Source organism: Magnolia sinica, chromosome 15, assembly GCF_029962835.1.
Source record: "Magnolia sinica isolate HGM2019 chromosome 15, MsV1, whole genome shotgun sequence".
Taxonomy (NCBI): Eukaryota; Viridiplantae; Streptophyta; class Magnoliopsida; order Magnoliales; family Magnoliaceae; genus Magnolia; species Magnolia sinica.
Genome location: NC_080587.1, coordinates 60,509,020 through 60,529,031, shown reverse-complemented (window position 1 = coordinate 60,529,031; position 20,012 = coordinate 60,509,020). Strand labels below are relative to the sequence as shown.

Below are 20,012 nucleotides of genomic sequence, written 5' to 3'. Positions count from 1 at the left end.
GTACTATAGAATCAAAAGGATTTAAAATTAGTAGAACTAAAACAAAGTACATGGAGTGCAATTTTAGTAGTAACAATAAGAGTGGAAATGACGGATTAGTAAAGATTGCTCACCAAGAAATTTCCCAAAGTAATCACTTTAAATATATTAGGTCAATAATTCATGAGTAGAGAGATTGAAAAGGATGCCACCCATAAATTTTAAGTTGGTTAGAGAGTAGAGAGTTTTTTTTTTATCGTCATGTACCACTCAAACTAAAGGGGAAATTTACAGGATAGCTATAAGACCAGTCATGCTGTATGGAACATAATGTTGGGCAGTTAAGGAACATGTTCATAGAATGTGTAGCTGAAATGAGGATGTTCAGATGGATGAGTGGCAAGATGAGGAATGATAGAATTAGGAACGAATGCATTTGAGGGAACTTAGGAGTGGCACAAATAGGTAATAAGATTAGGGAAAGTGAACTTAGATGGTTTTGTCATGTGCAACAGAGACCAGGAACTATGCTGATCAAGAGGAGTTTGCTAGTTGAAGGCTCTAGAAGGACAGGGGGAAGGCCCAAAAGGATGTGGGTGGAGTAGTAAGAAAAGACTTGATGACCTATGTTCTAACTAAAAATATGGCCCTTGATAGAGTGGAATGGCAGTATTGGATACATGTGCCCGACCCCCTATTAGGTGGGATAAGGCTTAGATGATGATGATGATGATGAAGAAGAACTAAAGTTTTCCTACTTCCCATACTAGAGACCTAATTTACTATTCCAGTTAGTTATGCATGGTCCTTGGTGACTAAAACATACTTTCTACTTTCTCTATATGTGAAATCCTAGAATCATTTCTAAGGTTCAACTAGTGACTACATGCACAAAGCTATAGCGAGTATTAAAAAACGCTGCTGGCTTACCTAACGTATATGCTTCACTAATCTTACTCTCTTTCAACACAGAGGCTAGTGTGCTTCTTACACTGGACCGGTTAAAACCTGAATTACAGAAAAAGTGAACAAATCCCTGATCTTCTAATGTAAAGGAAATTTTTGCAAATATTCAAATGCAAATTTGTAGCAATCACATGCACCATATTATTCAATGTTCATAAATTTCATCTCAGAATCTAGAAAAGTAAAGTTGCATCCAGCAAAAACTTTTTACGTGTAGACAGCCTGATGTAGTGCTCAGGACATGCATGCATATTCAAATTATTAATGGAAATGAATATCTAAACAATGTGAGCTACTTTACTGGTAAGAAAAAACAATATGAGTCACTTTTATCCAAATGAAACAAAACATAAACTAACTCGACTAAAAGAAGATCATGCCCAGCTTTGTTCGCTATGCATTTCATGATTATATACCATCAAAATGTAGGGAAATCCATATGAAGTTACAAATGCAGACCTGGATATTACTTGATAAGGCAAAGACTGCTCTTTCCCACTTGCTTTCATATGTTGCAATATCTGGTACACACCAAAATAATGAAAAAAAAAAAATGGGCAAAGGATTGAATATTAAGCTCATTCAGTATTTACAATGAAAGGCAAGTGCCACACACCATATAGAGTTTTGTTGCCAGTTTGGTAGGCTCATCCTTCGACTCCTGAATAAGTTTGTGCAAGAATTTGGCAGCCTCCATTTCAACATGTTGAGAAGATGCCATCTTGTGAAGAGAACAATGTGTGGCAGACGTTCCTGAAACTACAAACCATTTATAAATTGAAACAGCCAAAATTGAAAATTATAAAAGACATGTCAAGTGCATCTACCTCATAAATATAGACAATGACTTCAAGATTATATCATGCAAGATCACATCTAGAAAGCCCAAGCAAGTTCAAGAAAGCTCAAATAATAGGTGATACGACAAAACCATGAGCTCAATGATATCAACTGTCTTTCAATCGAACTTCGTACCACATGTCTTCCACATCAACATGCTATCACTATCATTAAAGTGTAAACCTGTTTGAGGTGGTTTTCCATGACAAGTATCCATCTGCACTTTAAATAATTGATTTTGTTTCTCATAAAATTTATATAGATAGCATGAAACAAATGGTTTCCTAACAAATGGGAGAAGAAATTGTACCTGCAGGGAAGGTTGGATGATGTTAACATGTATATACTATGGACTATCAGGGTACAACAAACCCAGTGAGGAAACCCTCTAGCGAAGTACATAGACAACAAAGCAAACGAACAATAAAAGGGGTCATCACATAAATACCTAGCATAAACCGATTGAAAGAGAAGAGAAGGGAATGCAGAATGAGCAGAGAGAGAGAGAGAGAGTGCATGTCCTGAGTGGAACAAAGAGCCTTAGTGAATACATCAGCAAGCTAGTCCTGAGATCGAACATATGGAGTAGAGATTGGACCACCACACTCTACTTGATCCACATCGACTCAACAGGAAGTATGAGCCATTGTTTTGTACTCTGCTTCAACACTCAATCGGACCACCACACTCTGCTTCTTGTTCTTCCATGTGACTAGATTTCTTCCCACAATGTACGATATCAAGTAGTCGATCATCTATCTACTAAAGAACCTGCCCAGTTTGCATCTGAATATCCTGACACTTGAAGATGACCATTCCGTTTATACAAAATTCATTGACCTGGTGCTCCTTGGAGGTAATGCAAATTTCAAATAATTGCTTCCATGTGAGGTACTCTTGGAGAAGTCATGAATTGGCTTACCATGCTTACTGCATAGGATATGTCTGGTGGAGTAATAGTTCAGTACATAAGTTTTGCAACCAATCTCCTATACCTCCCCGGATCCTCCATTGCATCTCCTTGATCACTTACAAGCTTGTGATTATGATCCATTGGAGTGTCATCTGACTTGGTCCCAAGAAGACCCGTCTTCATTTGTAAATCCAGTATATTTCTATTAAGATAGATTAACTCCTTTTAATCTAGCTACTTCTATACCAAGCACCGAAGATGACCTAAATCTTTTGTGAGAAAATGCTATTAAGGATACTTCTTTAGTTCTTCAATCCCGTTGTTGTCACTTCTAGTAACAAGAATATCATCCATATATACTACAAGCACAACAAGACTTGAGATACTTTTTTGTATAAAAACGGAATAATCAGCGTGACTTCAAACAAAAACATAATTTAATACAACCTTACTAAAATTGTCAAACCATGCACGTGGAGACTGATTTAACCCATAAATTTCATTTCACAGTTTACATACTATACCAGACTCGCACTAAGCAACAAATCCGGAAGGTCGCTCCATATAAACTTCCTTTGTAAGATCACCATGAAGGAAAGCATTTTTTTATGTCAAGTGGAGGAATGCCCAACCATGATTCACAAATCACAGCTATAAACGGTATAATGCGCATGGAATTCAACTTGGCCACAGGAGTGAAGGTCTCACCGTAATCAACACAAAGTGTTTTAGTATACCCCTTAGCGATTAGGTGAGTCGCCAACAGTTCAATTGTACCATTAGGATGAAAATTGATTGTGGAGACCCATTTGCAACCCACAATACATTTATTGGTAGGAATGAAAGAACATATTTTAAATAAAAAAAAATTTGATATGATTCAACCTCAGACCCCTTCCGCTGCTAGGTTCCCATCGGGAGAATCAATGAATGCTCTGCATCTTTGATGCATTGCCAGTACATCATCTGAGAAAAGTGGTAAGTTCCCAAGTGTCATTCCAATGAAGTCCATCCATCTCTTCTTCCATAGCCTACTTCCACCCCTTATGTAATAGAGCTTCCTCATATGACTTAGAAGAGAAAAGTGGTAAGTTCCCAAGTGTCATGCCAATGAAGTCCATCCATCTCTTCTTCCATAGCCTACTTGCACCCAGTGTTCGAGTTGTCGGTATCGCTACAAGTTTCGCTGGTCGGAGATAAAGATATAATATCGTTATCGCTGATAATATCGCCGATAATCGGAAATGCAGGGAAAAAGGGGGAAATATGGGGAAAATGATGGAATTTTTCAGTGAAACTTCAGGACATGCCTAAATACACATATTTACATATTTAGGAATGAAAATTTTGCAAAAAGAATGCATTAAATTAGAAATTTTCATTTAATGGGGGCCAAAAAGTATGCGTTGTCGTAAGAAATCACTTAAATAGTAACCAAAATTAGTTTATATAATACAAATGCAGCTGGTATACAGTAATTAAGACATGTAAAAGTAAATGAACTCAAAGATGCCAAATCAAGGATGGATTAGATTATCCAATCAGTGTGGTATTTGATACTTTGGCTGTGTATGATGCTTGATACCTAACATTTGAAAATGGTACATGTGGCAAATTTTAACATAATCTAAACAGTGTTTTCGCTTCATCAAGATCTGTGTAACCTAATCATGAGGTTGGATGGCAAGAAAAAAAAAAACCATTACAATGGCCTATGAAGTTTTTAATGGTGAGCATTTAATCGCCACTGTTTCCTTTAGTGTGGTCCACCTAAGATGCAGTCATGCAGATCTGTCTCATTTTAGACTCATGCCTTAAAATTATCTATCAAAATAAATGGACAACATTGATAAAATATTTATCATTATGATGGCCCCACATAACATTGACCCATCAATCCACGGATACAAACAAGTGACACGCGCGCACCCTATAAATCAGTACGCTTATCACTGTGTGGAGCCCATTGTGATTTATGTATTTTATCCACCCCATCCATCCATTTTACAAGATAATTTTAAGGCTTGATCCCAAAGATGAAGCATATCCAATGCTTTAATGGACCACACCACAGGAAGCAATGTGAATTGAACATGCCTACCATTGAAAAATTATTAGGGGCCACAAAAGTTTTGGATCCACGTCATTTTTGTATCTTACTTTCATCCATCCCCGTGTGATCTTATGAACGACTTGGATGACAAATAAGCACCACTGTGGGCCATGGCGCCTAGGAAGGTTTCAATGGTAGGAATCATTGTCCCCATTGCCTTGGCAGTGTGGTCCACCCTAGCTTTGGATCTACCTCATTTTTGGGTTCACTACCTAAAATGGTCTCGCGAATTGGATGGACCATGTGGATATAACACATACATCATGGTGGGGTCCACAGAACTTGGTGACGTCCACACACCACTTATGTTAAAAGGAAGAGCCGATTGCGTACCGAGTAACTCAATAGGTTAAGCGTGCTGTGTAAACTCTGTGGGTCCACCATAATTTATGTATTTTATCCACTCCGTCCAACCATTTTAATAGATAAATTTTGGGCTTGAGCCTAGAAATGAACTATATCCAAACCTCAAGTGGAACACATAATGGGAAGTAGTGTGAATTGAACATCTACTGTTGAAAATTTCTTGGGGGCCACGGAAGTTTTGGATCAAGCTTGTATTGTTTTCCCTTCATCCATGTCTGTGTGATCTCATGAACAGGTTGGATGACAAATAAACATCACTGTGGGCCCAAGAAATGTTTCGATGGTGGAAGTTATTATTCCAACTGTTTCCAATGGTATGGTCCACTTGATCTTTGGGTATGCTAAAATTTTGGTCTCAACCCCTAAAATAATATGAAAAAACGGATGGACGGCGTGGATGGACTAGATGCATTCACGGTGGGCCTACTAGAGTTTACTCTATACAGTTAGAGCGTATAACTCAGTACGCAACGTGCTTTCCGCGTAAAAACCGGACGCGGATTAGATACTGCCGTAGGGACACTCGCTACACGTCATCAAGTTCCGTGGACCCTACTAAGATGTACATGTTGTATCCACAACGTCCATTCATTTGGAGATATTATTTTAAGGCATTACGTAGAGAATGAGGTAGATCCAAAGCTTTAGTGGACCCCACCACACAAAACTGCGGGAAGATTGATGTACACCGTTGAAACCTTCATAGGGACCACCGTAACGTTTATTATCCATCCAATCTGTTCATAATGTCACAAAGACATGAATGAAGAGGAAAAACAAATTTCATATTGATCCAAAACTTCCGTGACCCAAAAACGTGTTTTAATGGTAGACGTTCAATTTCCCACTGCTTTTTGCAGTGTGGTCCACTTGATAGTTAGATCTGTCTTATTTTTCCTCAACTCCTTATGACGAGCTCGCCAAATGGATTAACGGTCTGGATAACACATATCACGTCATCAGACCCACTTAACTTGCTGACGTGAATACAACAGGGATACTGCTGGTGTAAGGTACACCAGCCAATCCGCGTCCTCATATCAAGCCCGAAATAAAGGAAAAAAAAAAAAAAAAAAAGAACGAAAAAAAGACGAAGAAAACCCTGAAATGTCGTTCGCGAGGGATTCTTGCCGAAGAAAGGGGGTTTTTGAGCGAGAGTTTCGAAACCCTATATTATTCCCAAATCGCGAGGAAATTCCTAAAATCGCTGATTTTTCACCGAAATTTCAAGCTTCAAATGGAAAAGAGAAAGGGGATTTTGTGGTTTTTCTTACCTCTTTGCAATGTTCGAAGATCAACAGGAGGCATTCTTCGAAGCTGTGAGTTTCGATTAACCAGGTTCGCTATCACTCTCACGCATTTACAAAAACAGCGAAATCAAAGCGATTTTTTTATTTTTTCCCCCTTATTTTTACCTATTTATCGAAAAAATGGGCTGTTGACTGCGTGGTTGGTGGCTACGGTCGATATTCTCGGCGATAATCCAAAATTATCGACAATATCTCCGATTTTTCGCCGATAATAGGGTGAGAAACGAAAAATTGGGGTTTCGGTATCGCTAGACTAGCGACACCGATATTATCGCCGATAATATTGACATTTCGTCGACAATTTGAACACTGCTTCCACCCCTTATGTAATAGAGCTTCCTCATATGACTTAGAAGAGAAAAGTGGTAAGTTCCCAAGTGTCATTCCAATGAAGTGCATCCATCTCTTCTTCCATAGCCTACTTCCACCCCTTATGTAATAGAGCTTCCTCATATGACTTAGAAACAATGTATAGTGAGAAGACAGGAACACGGCAAAGTTAAGGAAATTAGCAGATAAGCAATGAAAGAAAACATATTTGAAATGGGATGATCAGTAAACATGCTTACCTTTTCTAAGAGAATAGGAATATCATACGTATCAGGAGAACTCACTCGACCACAAGTCTCTGAAAAAGATATGTTGGATAGCACGTCATGATCGATTGTACCATTTGTTCGTCATAAGTAAACCTTCAACTAAGGCATAGTGGGAATGGAAGAGGCAGTAGATGGAGATTGGATGTCTACGTTGGCCGCAACAGGTATGAGAACAGTTTCCTTATCAAGAGATTAGCCATCTTTTGAGAAGAACGGGGTAAGACTCAAAAAAGATAACAACTACACATAGGTATTGTCTTCAAAATGATCGACTTTAACAACGATAACCGCTCTTTATGCGAGAATATTCAAGAAAAATACATTTAACTGCTTGAGGATCAAACTTATCATGGCCAGACTCCAACTGATGGACGAAAAAAATCACATCAAAAAACTTTAGGAGGTAAGAGGAAACAGCTGAGTATATAGGAACAAAACTTGAAGAGGTAATTGACTCTTTAAAATAGATAAGTGCATTTAATGTATTAGAAAACATGTCGTGAGTATGGCATCACTCCAAAGACTCTCGGGAACATTCATGTGAATTAAGAGAGCACTAGTTACCTCAAAGAGGTAACAATTTCTCCATTCTGCAACCCTGTTTTGTTGTGGGGTGCATGCGCATGATGTCTGATGTAGTATTCCTGTTTCACGAAAATTTTTGACTAAAAGCTTGAAATATACTACGTAGCATTATCAGACTAAAACACAAACACTTTCAAATTAAACTAATTTTTTCCATGTGGAAAGTCTTAAAAATATAAAATAATTTAGATCTATATTTCATTAAATAAAGTCATGCCATTCCCAAACAATCATCAACAAATGTAGCAAAATACTTAAACCCAGACCTACTAGATATCTTAACTGGAACCCAAAATCGGACCTACTAGATATCTTAACTAGAACCTAAACATCTGAAATAAGCTAAAGAGAAATGAATTAAATGGCGCTTCTCAGTATTGTTGGTTTGTGGAGCTACAGTATTATATGAAATTATGAATAGACTTTGAAAATAGTTGCATCAGTTCAGTCGAACGGCGTATAGATTAGGACCCCATACAAAGGAAACCTATTGTGTGCACTTATTTTTTTTGTGATGTTTTGATTTCAAAGTGTGTATTGATGTCTTTTTTAACAATCCCTAAAGTTTCATTGAAAAATTCTTTGTGATGTTTTGATTTCAAAGTGTGTATTGATGTCTTTTTTAACAATCCCTAAAGTTTCATTGAAAAATTCGATCAATTTCCCAATGTTTCCCAACAACAACGATACATTACGCGATACAATGGATATATCCCATGCGATAACCGATATGTATCTATATCCCACATGTACAATACATTACGCGATAACGATACAAAAAACATTGGTTTCTAGCACCAAGCGAAAGGAGATCAATCTACAAAACACATACTTTACCAACGCTACCACTTTCTAAGAGGGGAGGAGGAGCTCTTCACTTCCCACCTTCCCACCTACGTACTATATTTGATTGCAATAAGCTCCCTCCATAATCTTCCCTCTTCAGTAGGGCTGTACACGAACCAAGTTAGCTCGGTTAGCTCGCTCGACTTGACTCAAAACAGCTCAATTCGACTCGGTTTGAAACCAGGTTCAAGCTGATTTTTTTAGCTCGAAAAATTTTTGAACCAAGTTCAAGCTTGCCCAAGCTCGACTCAACTCAAATCGAAACCCCAACTCGAATCGAACTCGGATCGAACTAGTTCGGTGACTCGGTTACTTTGATATTGATGTTGCTTACCAAGTGTTTGATGAAATGACTCAATGAAGTGTCGGCTGGTGGCAAGGAAGGTATGTATTTGAAACAAATACCCTTTTTTTCTTTATTTTGATGTTGCCTACAAGGTGTTTGATGAAATACCTATGAAACCATTGCTGCTATTTTATATACAGTGAGAATTTGAAGGTGCAGTCCATGTGTTTGTGAAAATGTTGCATAGGCGAACTCGACACGATCTTAGCTCGAACTCAACTCGAACTTACCTGAGTTGCTGACCGAACCGAGCCGAGTTAGCCAGTTAGACTCGAGGACTGAGCCGAGCCGAGCTCTAGCTAGGATCAACTAGTGGTTGAGCCGAGTCGAGTTGTGCCAAGCTTGACTCGGTTCGACTCGTGTACACCTCTACTCTTCAGTACCAAATCACCAAAGTCACTTCCCAAGAAGCACCATGTTCATGGCTTCCTAATCCTTTATGCCAACTTCACCTTCATCTATCATCTTACATGCATCTTCCCACCGAAGGAGATGAAACGTCCTTTTATCCTCAACCCCTTTCCATCTCATGTCAACTTTCCAACCTGTCCAGCATTGATTTAAGGCATTTGAAGAGCAACATAAAGTACACCGACATATTAGAAAAGGCAGTTTTAGCTAAAGTCAAGCAACCTCCCAAAGACAAATAGTGACATTTCCGGCTCGATAACTTCCTCTCAATTCTCTCAATAACTTCATCCCACAAGTGTTTTGCCAGCTTCCCTATGCATAGGAGCAACCCTATATACAACGAAGGAAAAGCCCCCTTAATGCAAGGGCATTTTCGCACCAGGCTCGAGTGGGGTGGCCTGTGGGATGTGGGGGCACACTCGGGGTAGGCGGCCCATGTGAGGCGAGACCCATGCGATATGGGCCCCGCGACCAGGGGGGTTAAGGCCTAGGCCATGGTATAAGGGGATTGATTCGTCACACTCTATCAATTCGAGCTTTTAAAGCAAGTGGTTAGTTGTCCAGCATCAAAATGGTATTAGACCGAGAGGTCTCGTGATCGAGACTCCTCACCGTGGGTGATTAATGCAGGGGCATTTGCACACCGGGCTCGAATGGGGTGGCCTATGGGATGCGGGGGCACACTTGGGGTGGGCGGCCCATGTGAGGAGAGTGACTCATGTAAGGCGAGACCCATGTGATGTGGGGCCCACGAGGGGGGGTTCCACCAAGGACATGACCCATGGGAAGTGGGGTCTAGGCTATGAGATAAAGGGATTGATTCGCCACACTCTATCAGTTCGAGCTTTTAGAGCAAGTAGTTAGTTGTCCTGCATCACCCCTTTTTACAGTCGAAAACAGTAGCTGGCCACAACAACTCCTCTTTATCCACACAAACTCCCGGCATTTCACTTTTGGCAACATTAATGTTTGGCTTGAAAACCACTTCAAAACAAAAAATGCTTTTCCAAAGATTATCAACCAAGATCGCATCTACATCTCAAAACAAAGGGTATCACATGTGTATTGGAGATTACTAATTTGAATCCCCACATTTGCCACTGTGAAGTTGTTGATTAAACCATTCTCCTCCCCTCTATGAAGCATCTTACTAAGAGCCTCCCCAACTGCTACAAAAAGGTAATATGGAGATAAAGGATCACCCTGTCCAACGCCCCTGGAAGCCTTCAAGAAGCCTATTGGCAACCCGTTTACAAGAATGGAGAAAGCAGTTGATTGCATACAACTCTCGAGCACGTAGTCTAGAAACTCCTAATTTGCGTGATCATATGCATTTTCGATGTTGAACTTCCAAACTAACTTGCATATCCCTTCCCTATTCCTAGAGTTGATGCGTTCATGAGCGATAAGGGGACTATCAAATTTTGTAACCCACAAAAAAGGGCCCCGGTTCTCAAAGATGATTTGCGAAAGCACTCCCCGAAACCCAAGGCAAAAAATTTAGCTAAAATTTTTTGCACTCCCAATTAGGTTAGGGAGTCTAAACTCTAAAGTCTTTTAACATTTCCACGCCTTCAATTTTAAGAACGAGAGTGATGAATGACGCCCTGAGATCATTTGAAAGACAACTTCGCTTGTAGAATTTAGAAATAAACACCATCACATCCCCTTTGACTGCTTGCCAGAATTTCTCAAAGAAAATCATCGGGAAGCTAGCTAGAGCTGGGGCCTCATCTCCACACATTGACTCAAGAGCATCTTTAACTTCTCATGAAGTCAGATTTTCAAGATAAGTCACCTCCTCACTTAACAATTGAGGAAATTCCAAGTTATCAAGCCACAGCCCCTTCTGCTAATCGCAACATAGTAGGTTCTTGTAAACTTGAACTATTGAATCGCAAATTTACCCATTTTCCAAAGTCCTTTTGCCATCCACTACCAAGTTGCTTATTTGTTGCCTTGCGCCCTAACACTAGCTATGCTATTGAAAAAACACATATTCCCATCCACTTCTTTAAGCCACAGCGCTCTAGATTTTTACCTCCGCCGGATTTCCTCTTCTTTGATACGATTAGCATATTTCAAGGCTACAATTGCTTTCTTTTCACGCTCTTCAATGGCCAACTAACTTGACTCCTCTTTAACATCCAACTCATGAATCTCCTTTAATATGGTGTCGAGCTCTACCTCCCGAACACCAAGAACTTCTTTCTTCCAAATTTGTATCTTCTCTTTTAGCAATTTGAGCTTTCGGCTTAATCTAAATCCAACAAAACCATCAACTGCCACCAATCATTTATCAACTGCTCAAAACCATCAATCTACAGCCAAGCTAGTTTGAACCTGAAAGGCTTTGGGCCCCAGTCCTCCTCGACCACATCCAGCACAATTGGACAATGATTAGATATAGGTCTCGACATGCCTCGTTAACATGCAAGAGAGAATTTCTCAAGCCGGTCCATTGGCACCAAAAATCTATCCAAGCACAATAAAATATCTTCTTCCTACCCATTTGTCCACGTAAATTTAGCTCCCCCCAATGGAAGGTCCAACATATCATGCGAAGCCACCTAATTTGCAAGTCCTTCATGCTATGAGCACCACCCCTCCCCCCAAATTTGATTTTCTATATGAGAACCAAACTACATTAAAATCTCCACCAACACACCATGACAAACCCCACCTCTGTCTGACACTATTTAGTTCCACCCACAACAGAGAAAACCCATTCAAAGCTAGAAGAAATGTCAGCAGAAATATCGATACTAAATACTTAGCAGAGTAATTGTCTTCCTTCCTCCAAGTCTTTGAGTTCCAAGCCACAACTATACCCCCCGCAGTGGCGATGACAACTATACTTAGCAGAGTAACTATCTTCCTTCCTCCAAGTCTCTAAGTTCTGGGCCACAACTATACCCCGGACTACAACGTAGTTTTCTATAGCAGCGATGACATCCACTTTTGGCCTTTTACACATCTCTTCCTAACCTGGGCTCTTTTGACCTTACAACCCAATCCTCTGACATCCCAAGACATGACTATCATTGATCAACAACTTTGCCCCCTCTAGCCTCTTTCCCCCACTGGACTTACCTGTGGCGACGTAATTGATTGAACATTCTAAGATGGGAAGTTCTCACCAGCCTTTAAGAGATTTTCTAGCCTTCGCCACCTAAAATTCCTATTGTCTCTTAGCTCCTCTATCTTGAACAAACTAGAATAACGCATATACATCCTCATCCCAAGCCTCGAAGGGTAATCCCAACAAACATCCATCCATTTCCAGCATGTCTTTAGACCAGCGAAGTTGATCTTCTGTTAGATCACAATCCCCCATTAAGACGGCTTGCACTCCTATTGCCGTGACCGAATCAAATTGACAGATAGCACAATCTTCATCTCTCATGTTTGAGGTCCGCAAAGCATTAATGACCAAAGCCTCCTCCAGAATATCCTCATCAGGAACCAAATTCCCCAACTGCAATGCAACCCCCTCCACAACACCCAATTACTCCTAACGAACCACTACCGACCCTCTTCCATCATCTACTTGAGTATCCCTCCACTCTTCTGAGTTTAGATACCCTCCTTGCTCCAGAGCTCCACTAGATTGTGGCCAGAACTCAGTGGAAGAAATTGCGTGCATCTCCCAACTGTCGAAGGATTGAGAGCCGGATCGAGCTCCTCACTGAGGTCTTCAGCTGCCCCAACAGCCTTCAACAGATGCAATGCCTCACACCTTAAATAAATGAAAGGAAATGCATCCCACGTGCGAGCACTTAACTCATATAGTGGAGAAAACAACTCGGTCCCTCGTGCAAGGGATAAAACAAGTGCAAGGGAGAGTTGGACCCATCCCTTCCAATTGTCACCACGCAAGAAGCCTCCCAAACAGGATCTCGATCTCCTCCCTGCCACACGTCAGGCACAGAAGGCGCTCCACCGACTTCATTAATCACCTACATCCGAACAAGATGCATTTGTGATGGCTCAGACCATCACATCCTCTCCTTCCCTGCTCCCCCATTGTCGTGTTACCCAAAGTAAAATCCGAACAGACTTAAAGCTACCAACAACCAGTGTACATGTTTACCCATCAGAGGCTCAGCATTCGGACCAACTACCAACTGCAAGCTCGAAGAGGCGGAGCATTGCTTCACTACCGCGCAGGCCGCAACCCCAACTAACCCACATGTCACTTCCCCATTCACCACCTTGCCATCCACCCACTCTCCGCCAATGAGGGTCGCACGCAACGACCCCACCTACTGGTACTCCACTGGAGCATTAAGGCTATGCTCCTTCCCTCCCCAAGCCTATGAGAGCTCCTCCCTAACAAACCTTCATCTTCTCTTTTACACCAAATCTCTCCCCATCATTGCGGAACCCCCTAGCTCCTCCCTTTCCACCTTTCGATCAAGGCTTTCTCCCTCGACCACAACTTTAACAATCGCAGGATCCTCCATTGCCCACTTATTCTTCACACAAACACAAGCTACCCAAGCTCCTCTCCATCTTTTGCCGCATCGCAACCACTTCACCCAGACACAAGCCAATCTACAAAAACACTTCACGAAACAATAATTCCAAAGGAATCCCCCTAATCAGAAACCATACTTCCTCGCATCCAAAGAAGGATTTATCTACCCATCTCCTTATCTATCTTACGGGCCCGTCTTTGAATGGAGCTCTCACAAGTCACAACCATCGCTCGATCTAAATTCACCCCTGTTTAACAGAAATCCAAACTTCATTCATCTTGATGGGCTTGACAATGAAATCTTCCACACCCCAGGCCACAACGGTCTTCGAGCCAAGCCATTATCTGCGAAATGGAGGCTTCTTCGAAGGGTTCTGCCACCAATGTCCATTGCAGAGTGTTCCACGCCTTCTCAATCACTTCTCCTCTGCTTCCTTCTCCCCCTGCGGCTTCTGGTGGAGGTTTTCCACAACCATTGTCCCCTAAAGGACTTTGGGTTTTCTCCTCCGCTCTTTCCATCTTCCCCTCTTTTTTTCCTTTTCAAAGTGTTTCCTACCTAACTCCCTAATACAGGACAATTAACCACTTGCTCTAGAGGCTCGAACTGATAGATCATGGCGAATCAATTCATTTATCTCGTAGCCCAGGCCCCACATCCCATGGGTTAGGACTAAGGTATTTTGTATCGGTAACGATGGCTGTAACAATAACCACAATTACCGATACAAAAGCGTAACGACCGTTACGATCCCCGTAACGATTGAAATTTTTCTTTTGCCCGAAAAATTCTGAAAAGAAAAAAATATCTAAAAAATCCAAAATAATGTAAATATTCCAAATGTATTCATTTTTTGTTTTGAACATTTTTATGGTAGTGTAACGGTCCACTCTTTGGTGAGAGTGTGGTATCGGGTTATCTAGTGAATTTGTGAACATGATTAATATGTATCTAATGTTTACACATCATAATCAAGCATTAGAACTAGAAAAAAATGTATAAATACTACTTTTTCAATCTTTTGAAGAAAAAAAAGGCCATCAGAGCTTCTATTCTCTCAAATCACCTAAATCTACGGATTTAATCTTAAAAATTATAGTAAGAGTGGTTGAAATCTATTGTAGAATGATCTATGAGAGTTTTTGGAAAGAGAAAAGTGAGAACAAATGTGAGAAGAAAAATGGTTTTAAATAGGGGAAAAAAAGTTGTCATTTTTTGACCGTTGGGGGGGTAACGGTTGTTATGCCACGTAATGGCCTTTACGGCCACCGTAACAGCTGATACGGTCCCAAAAAACCAACTTCCCCCTTTCACCCTCGTATCGCGTAACGGTCATGGCCGTTACCTATACGTATCGGCCTCTACGAACATATCATAACAGATACGGAATACCTTGGTTAGGACATCGGCCGAACCCCCCTCGTGGGCCCACATCACATGGGTTCCGCCTCACACGGGTCGCCCACCCCGAGTGTGCCCCTGCATCCCACAAGCAACCTCACTCGAGCCCGGTGTGAAAATGCCCCTTGCATTAATCACCCCCAGTGAGGAGTCTCGAACACGAGACTTCCCACTCTGATATCACTTTGATGCAGGACAATTAACCGCTTACTCTAAAAGCTCGAATTGATAAAGCATGGCGAATCAATCCCCTTTATCTCATAGCCCAAGCCCCACATCCCATGGGTTAGGACCTCAGTCAGGCCCCGCATCACATGGGTTCCGCCTCATACAGGTAGGGCCCGCCTCACATGAGCCACACGCCTCACACGGGCCACCATCCCAAGTGTGGCCCTGCATCCTACAGGCCACCCCACTCGAGCCTGGTGTGTAAATGCCCCTGCATTACTCCCACCTTCACCTCTGTCTTTCTCCTCCCCATTTTACGTCTTTCTCACTCCTTTGTGATGGGGACATCAGAGGACCTACTCAGGTGTACCAGAAACAGAGACGATTACCCACATTGGCGTAGCTTTCTTTGTGGATGGGAGACGAGTTCTAGATGGGGCCCGCCGGCCCATTTTGAAGACCTCACATGCATTGGACGTACATCAGGAAACCCCACTTTGGGATGATGCATGTGGGCTGCTTAGGAGATCATTTTAGTCATACGATTTCTATTTCGTGTCGATCCGACCGTTGGATCTTGTCGATCAGGCCATCGAGCCACCAGATCTTTTAGATTTAGGCCCCTTGGACTCCAATATTGCTTTCTTTATATTTTTTGTTATTTTTAGGAGTTATTTGATGGTTGGGATTGATAATAAATATTTTAGTTTTCTTATTTTGGATGATGGGTCACTTTACTTAAGTGAGTGGCATAGTTGTAATTATGTTGAATTTTAATTCCAAATTTTTAACAATAAAAGCACAGGGGGTGGAGTTCCAACCCTATTGGATTTTGTCATTTTTTTTTAAGTTCTTGCTTTCTTCTCCCATCTTCATGCGATTTGGAATGAAGATTGGTGCGAGGCTAATCTTCATCAACGGAGGTGTGAGGTCTCCATTTATCCCCACACCATCTTCTTTTTCCTTCCCCATCCAGGTATTTTCTTCAGGTTCTTCATTTTCCCCATCACAGATCTCCATCTTCTCCCAAACCTAACCTTCTCATACCCATCCACAATCCAAACCCTAACCGATCTAAACCCATCCTCCCATGCCACACGTGTGACCATACAGCCACACGTGTGAATCCCACCCACCCCTTTTGGTTTCCCACCATCATTATATCAAAACCCTTTTCTTTCATCCCCGAAACCCTAACCCTAAGCCTAAAATTTTTAATTTTCCTATTTTTCCAAATTACCCAAACCCTAATTTTCACCTTAAGTTGTATTAGGTTTTCTATTTTAAAATAGACTATACCCTATGCTAATTGGATGTCCCTACATCCATTAGATCCAAGTTTCTTTTTATTTAATGATCTTGTGTTACGATGTTGGTAGTTTAGGTCAGGATTATGCATGATTTTCTTTTGATTTTCATGATATTTGTAATGAATATATCGATGTTTGTGTTTTTTTATTAAATATCTTAATTTGGTCATTTCATCTCACATGTTACTTAGTTCATGCATATGTCCTACATCACTTTGTTTTTAACCTAAGGGTCGAGCTGGGCCCTCTAGACCTAAAGCTTCTTCCCACCAAAGCTTTCCCCATTGATCAACTTTACCGCCATCACCACCTCCTCCTCCAAGCGCATTCAAATGAAAGTGAACCCACGATAGATCGAAGTCTTCCAATCACAAGGTACAATCACCTCCATAACTTTTTCTTTTTTTTTAACAGATAAACAGGGTAGGGAGTTCTGATAACTCCTTCCCTAAACCATTCTTTTATGGCACCTGCTTTCGTTTCTTGACTTCTGTCCAAACTCCCTCCTCCCCTTCTTCTGGCATCATCTCCCTGCCTTCACTTCCTACTGCTCCTCCCTCTCCCCATCCTTCCATTTCCCCTTTGCCTACTTTCCCCCTAAATCTACAGTCGCTTCGTCCCTCCTCTCTTCCCATTGCACTGCCACTTCTCGAGCTTCCCTCCCCTTAGCTTTCATTGCTATAATTCCCCCTTTGTCCTCCACTCTTGTTTCCTCTTTCGTTGTGGCACCATTTCCCCAAACCAAGAGAACAAGAACATAACAACAGGCCTTACAAGAAACAGGGTGAAAAGGAATCAGCATCTTCCTCCATCAGCCAACTCATCTTTGGAAACAAAGAAACTACGTCAAATGTAGACGAATCTGGGTTCTTTCTTCCACTGAGCATCTATTTTACCAAATTGAACTAACATATGTGTGTGTGTGGTTGTGTGATAAATTGACAAGCACGGCAGCAACTACTCACTGCCCTGCCCTGCCCTGCAGCTATTGGCGTTCTCATATGTGTTGCCCTAGCTTGTTTCATCATCGTCATGCAATCAGAACTAGAGCATGTGATTGTTCATACATGAATCAGCGGAACAAATTGTGTATGCCAAGCTCTAGAAGCTTGTCTTCTACCACAATAGCATGCAGTTGTGACTTAGGGCATAGTGGGTAGACAGCGAGAGGGAATTAGAGCAGGACCGTTTCGACCTAATGGGCATCTCAACTTTATCTAAGATGGCATTAAAAAAAAATGCGCTTTTGGAGTTCATTTGATTTGATCCTAGACACAACCACATATTTGGCACATCATTTGAAACCGACTATCAGTGTTTTAAATAGCGGTAGCGTGATGCGTAGCGCTCAGCCCTCTATAGCGTGTAGCATAAATACGTAGCGTGTAGCGTAAGCTACACGATACTTCTATTTTTTAATTTAAAATTAGGATAAATATAATAAATAGTGGGAAAAAAAAAGGAAAAAAATATAAAAATGCCTAAAAGATGATTCATTTGATCAATTATAAGCATGTTCAAAAAAGTTATTAGTTATCATTTATCAAAAGCTAATACACATATATAAGCCAAATCAAATAATTATCACATCAACAACTTTCTAAGCAAACTACTTTAATTAATAATGTCTAATTGAAACCACAAGTCACAATTATGAAAAGAAATAAAAATCCCATAGGTTAAAAGTATCAAGTATAATACAAGTGTCACATTCCTCAACATTAGAAACAAAGAAAACGTGAAAAAATAATAAAAAACTAAAATAGTAAAAAAATACATTGTAGCTTACGCTACGGACGCTACACACTACATAGTTATAGCGTACGCTATGACCCCTGTAGCATACGCTACAGAGGATTTACGCTATTTGGGACGTTACGTAGCGCTACGGCCACGCTACGCTACGTAGCGTACGCTACAGGCACTATTTGAAACACTGCCCACTATACTGAGCCATTAGATAAATGGAGCAGTTTTGAACTTTGGATTCACTTGTACCAGATCCGAACCATTAAGTAAATGGGTCACAGTTCAACTCGACTTGAACATGACCTAAATATAATTGATTGGGTTTGGCACCAAGATACAGACCAGATTATTAAATGGGACAGGTTTGGAACTCCCCGCTATCCTGACCCAACTGCTCTGCAACTCTAGCCAGAACCGATCCTCATCATGATTGGATCTTGAGAAGTTAGGGCTTTAAGTATCCGCCATACTCAAGTTTGTCAGCTCCCACAAATGAACATGTTGTTGCTCTCTCAAAATGAGAGTGGATTCATAACATGGGACTCAAATCCCATAAAGGTGTTGGCATAGAAAAATTATCAAAAAACCCAAGGACTGTAAAATGGGGCAACACCAGCTGTGTTTGGATGTTCCCCAAAATCAATTCGCAATTGACCTGAATGCTCTAGCAAAATAGATTGACCATCGTTCCACTGAGCATTTAAGACGGCGGAAAAGTAGAGAACTGAGAACCCATTAGATGTGATACTATTTTTCTGACTGTTTCACCCCAAACAAATATCTAAATCAGTGCCAGTAAGACAGGAAAACAGCATCCCAAAGGCAGAGTTTTCACTATCCCTGCCACCCCAAATACAGCGATGCGCGAAAACATTCAACGCTGTGCAATCTGGAGTATGTCCAAATGCATACAAAACAAATGATCGATACCGCATTCACAAAACCAAAGAATGATCATTCCGATTTAAGAAGCACCGCAAGTGATCAATATCCACAACTAGATTCTGGTTTCCGCAATATAAGATGTAAATTTCTCAGCATGAGATGTAATTTTAAGTTGGGGGGGGGAGGAAAAATCCAAAAAATGAGAAAAGAAACATACCCTTCTCCTTCAGACCAGAGATTTTGAAGATCGATTCAAGGAGGGAATGGGGACAGAGTCATCCGATTTTTCCCCCTTACCGGAGAGAGATGAGGAGAAGAGGGCACGAAAGCTGGAGGGATAAAAAGGGAAGGATTTTGAGAGTTTTTAGGGCAGAAATGTGAGGATATTTCTGGAAGAAAACCCTAATTCGATGATCGAAAGAGATGGTGTGATTTTTTCATTTCTCGGAGGGTCGATCGATGGAGAAGCATTGTTTTGTGGAGAAAGACAGAGAAAGGCAGAGAGAGTGGATTTTACGAAAAGAGATGCCGCGAATACTTTTGCTTACATATGTGCGAGTAGAATACTGGGCGGTTCGCGCGGAGATAGAACTAGAAATGATCACCAGGTGGCAATGGGCCAGGTCAGTCTAGGCCTAGCCCAGCCTTACATTATCAGGGCCAAGGCCTGAGACTGGAGTGGGCGTACGTGGAGGCCCAAGCCTAGCCCAAAATGTTGATTGGATCGAGCCCATCATGGCTGAAAAT

General features: G+C 41.1%; 1 protein-coding gene across 1 annotated transcript in view; it reads right to left on the bottom strand.

Annotated features, from left to right (window-relative positions):
- LOC131226952 (chromatin structure-remodeling complex protein SYD-like) overlaps positions 1-19,793 on the bottom strand; it is a 126,368-nt gene extending 106,575 nt beyond the window's left edge. The window contains exons 1-3 of the mRNA XM_058222644.1: positions 19,483-19,793; positions 1,562-1,704; positions 1,405-1,466 (exon numbers count right to left, since the gene is read on the bottom strand). Coding sequence (XP_058078627.1) covers positions 1,405-1,466; positions 1,562-1,666 — 167 coding nt within the window. The 5' untranslated portion in view covers positions 1,667-1,704; positions 19,483-19,793. The remainder of the gene's footprint in view (positions 1-1,404; positions 1,467-1,561; positions 1,705-19,482) is intronic.
- Between the last annotated feature and the right edge of the window lie 219 nt (positions 19,794-20,012).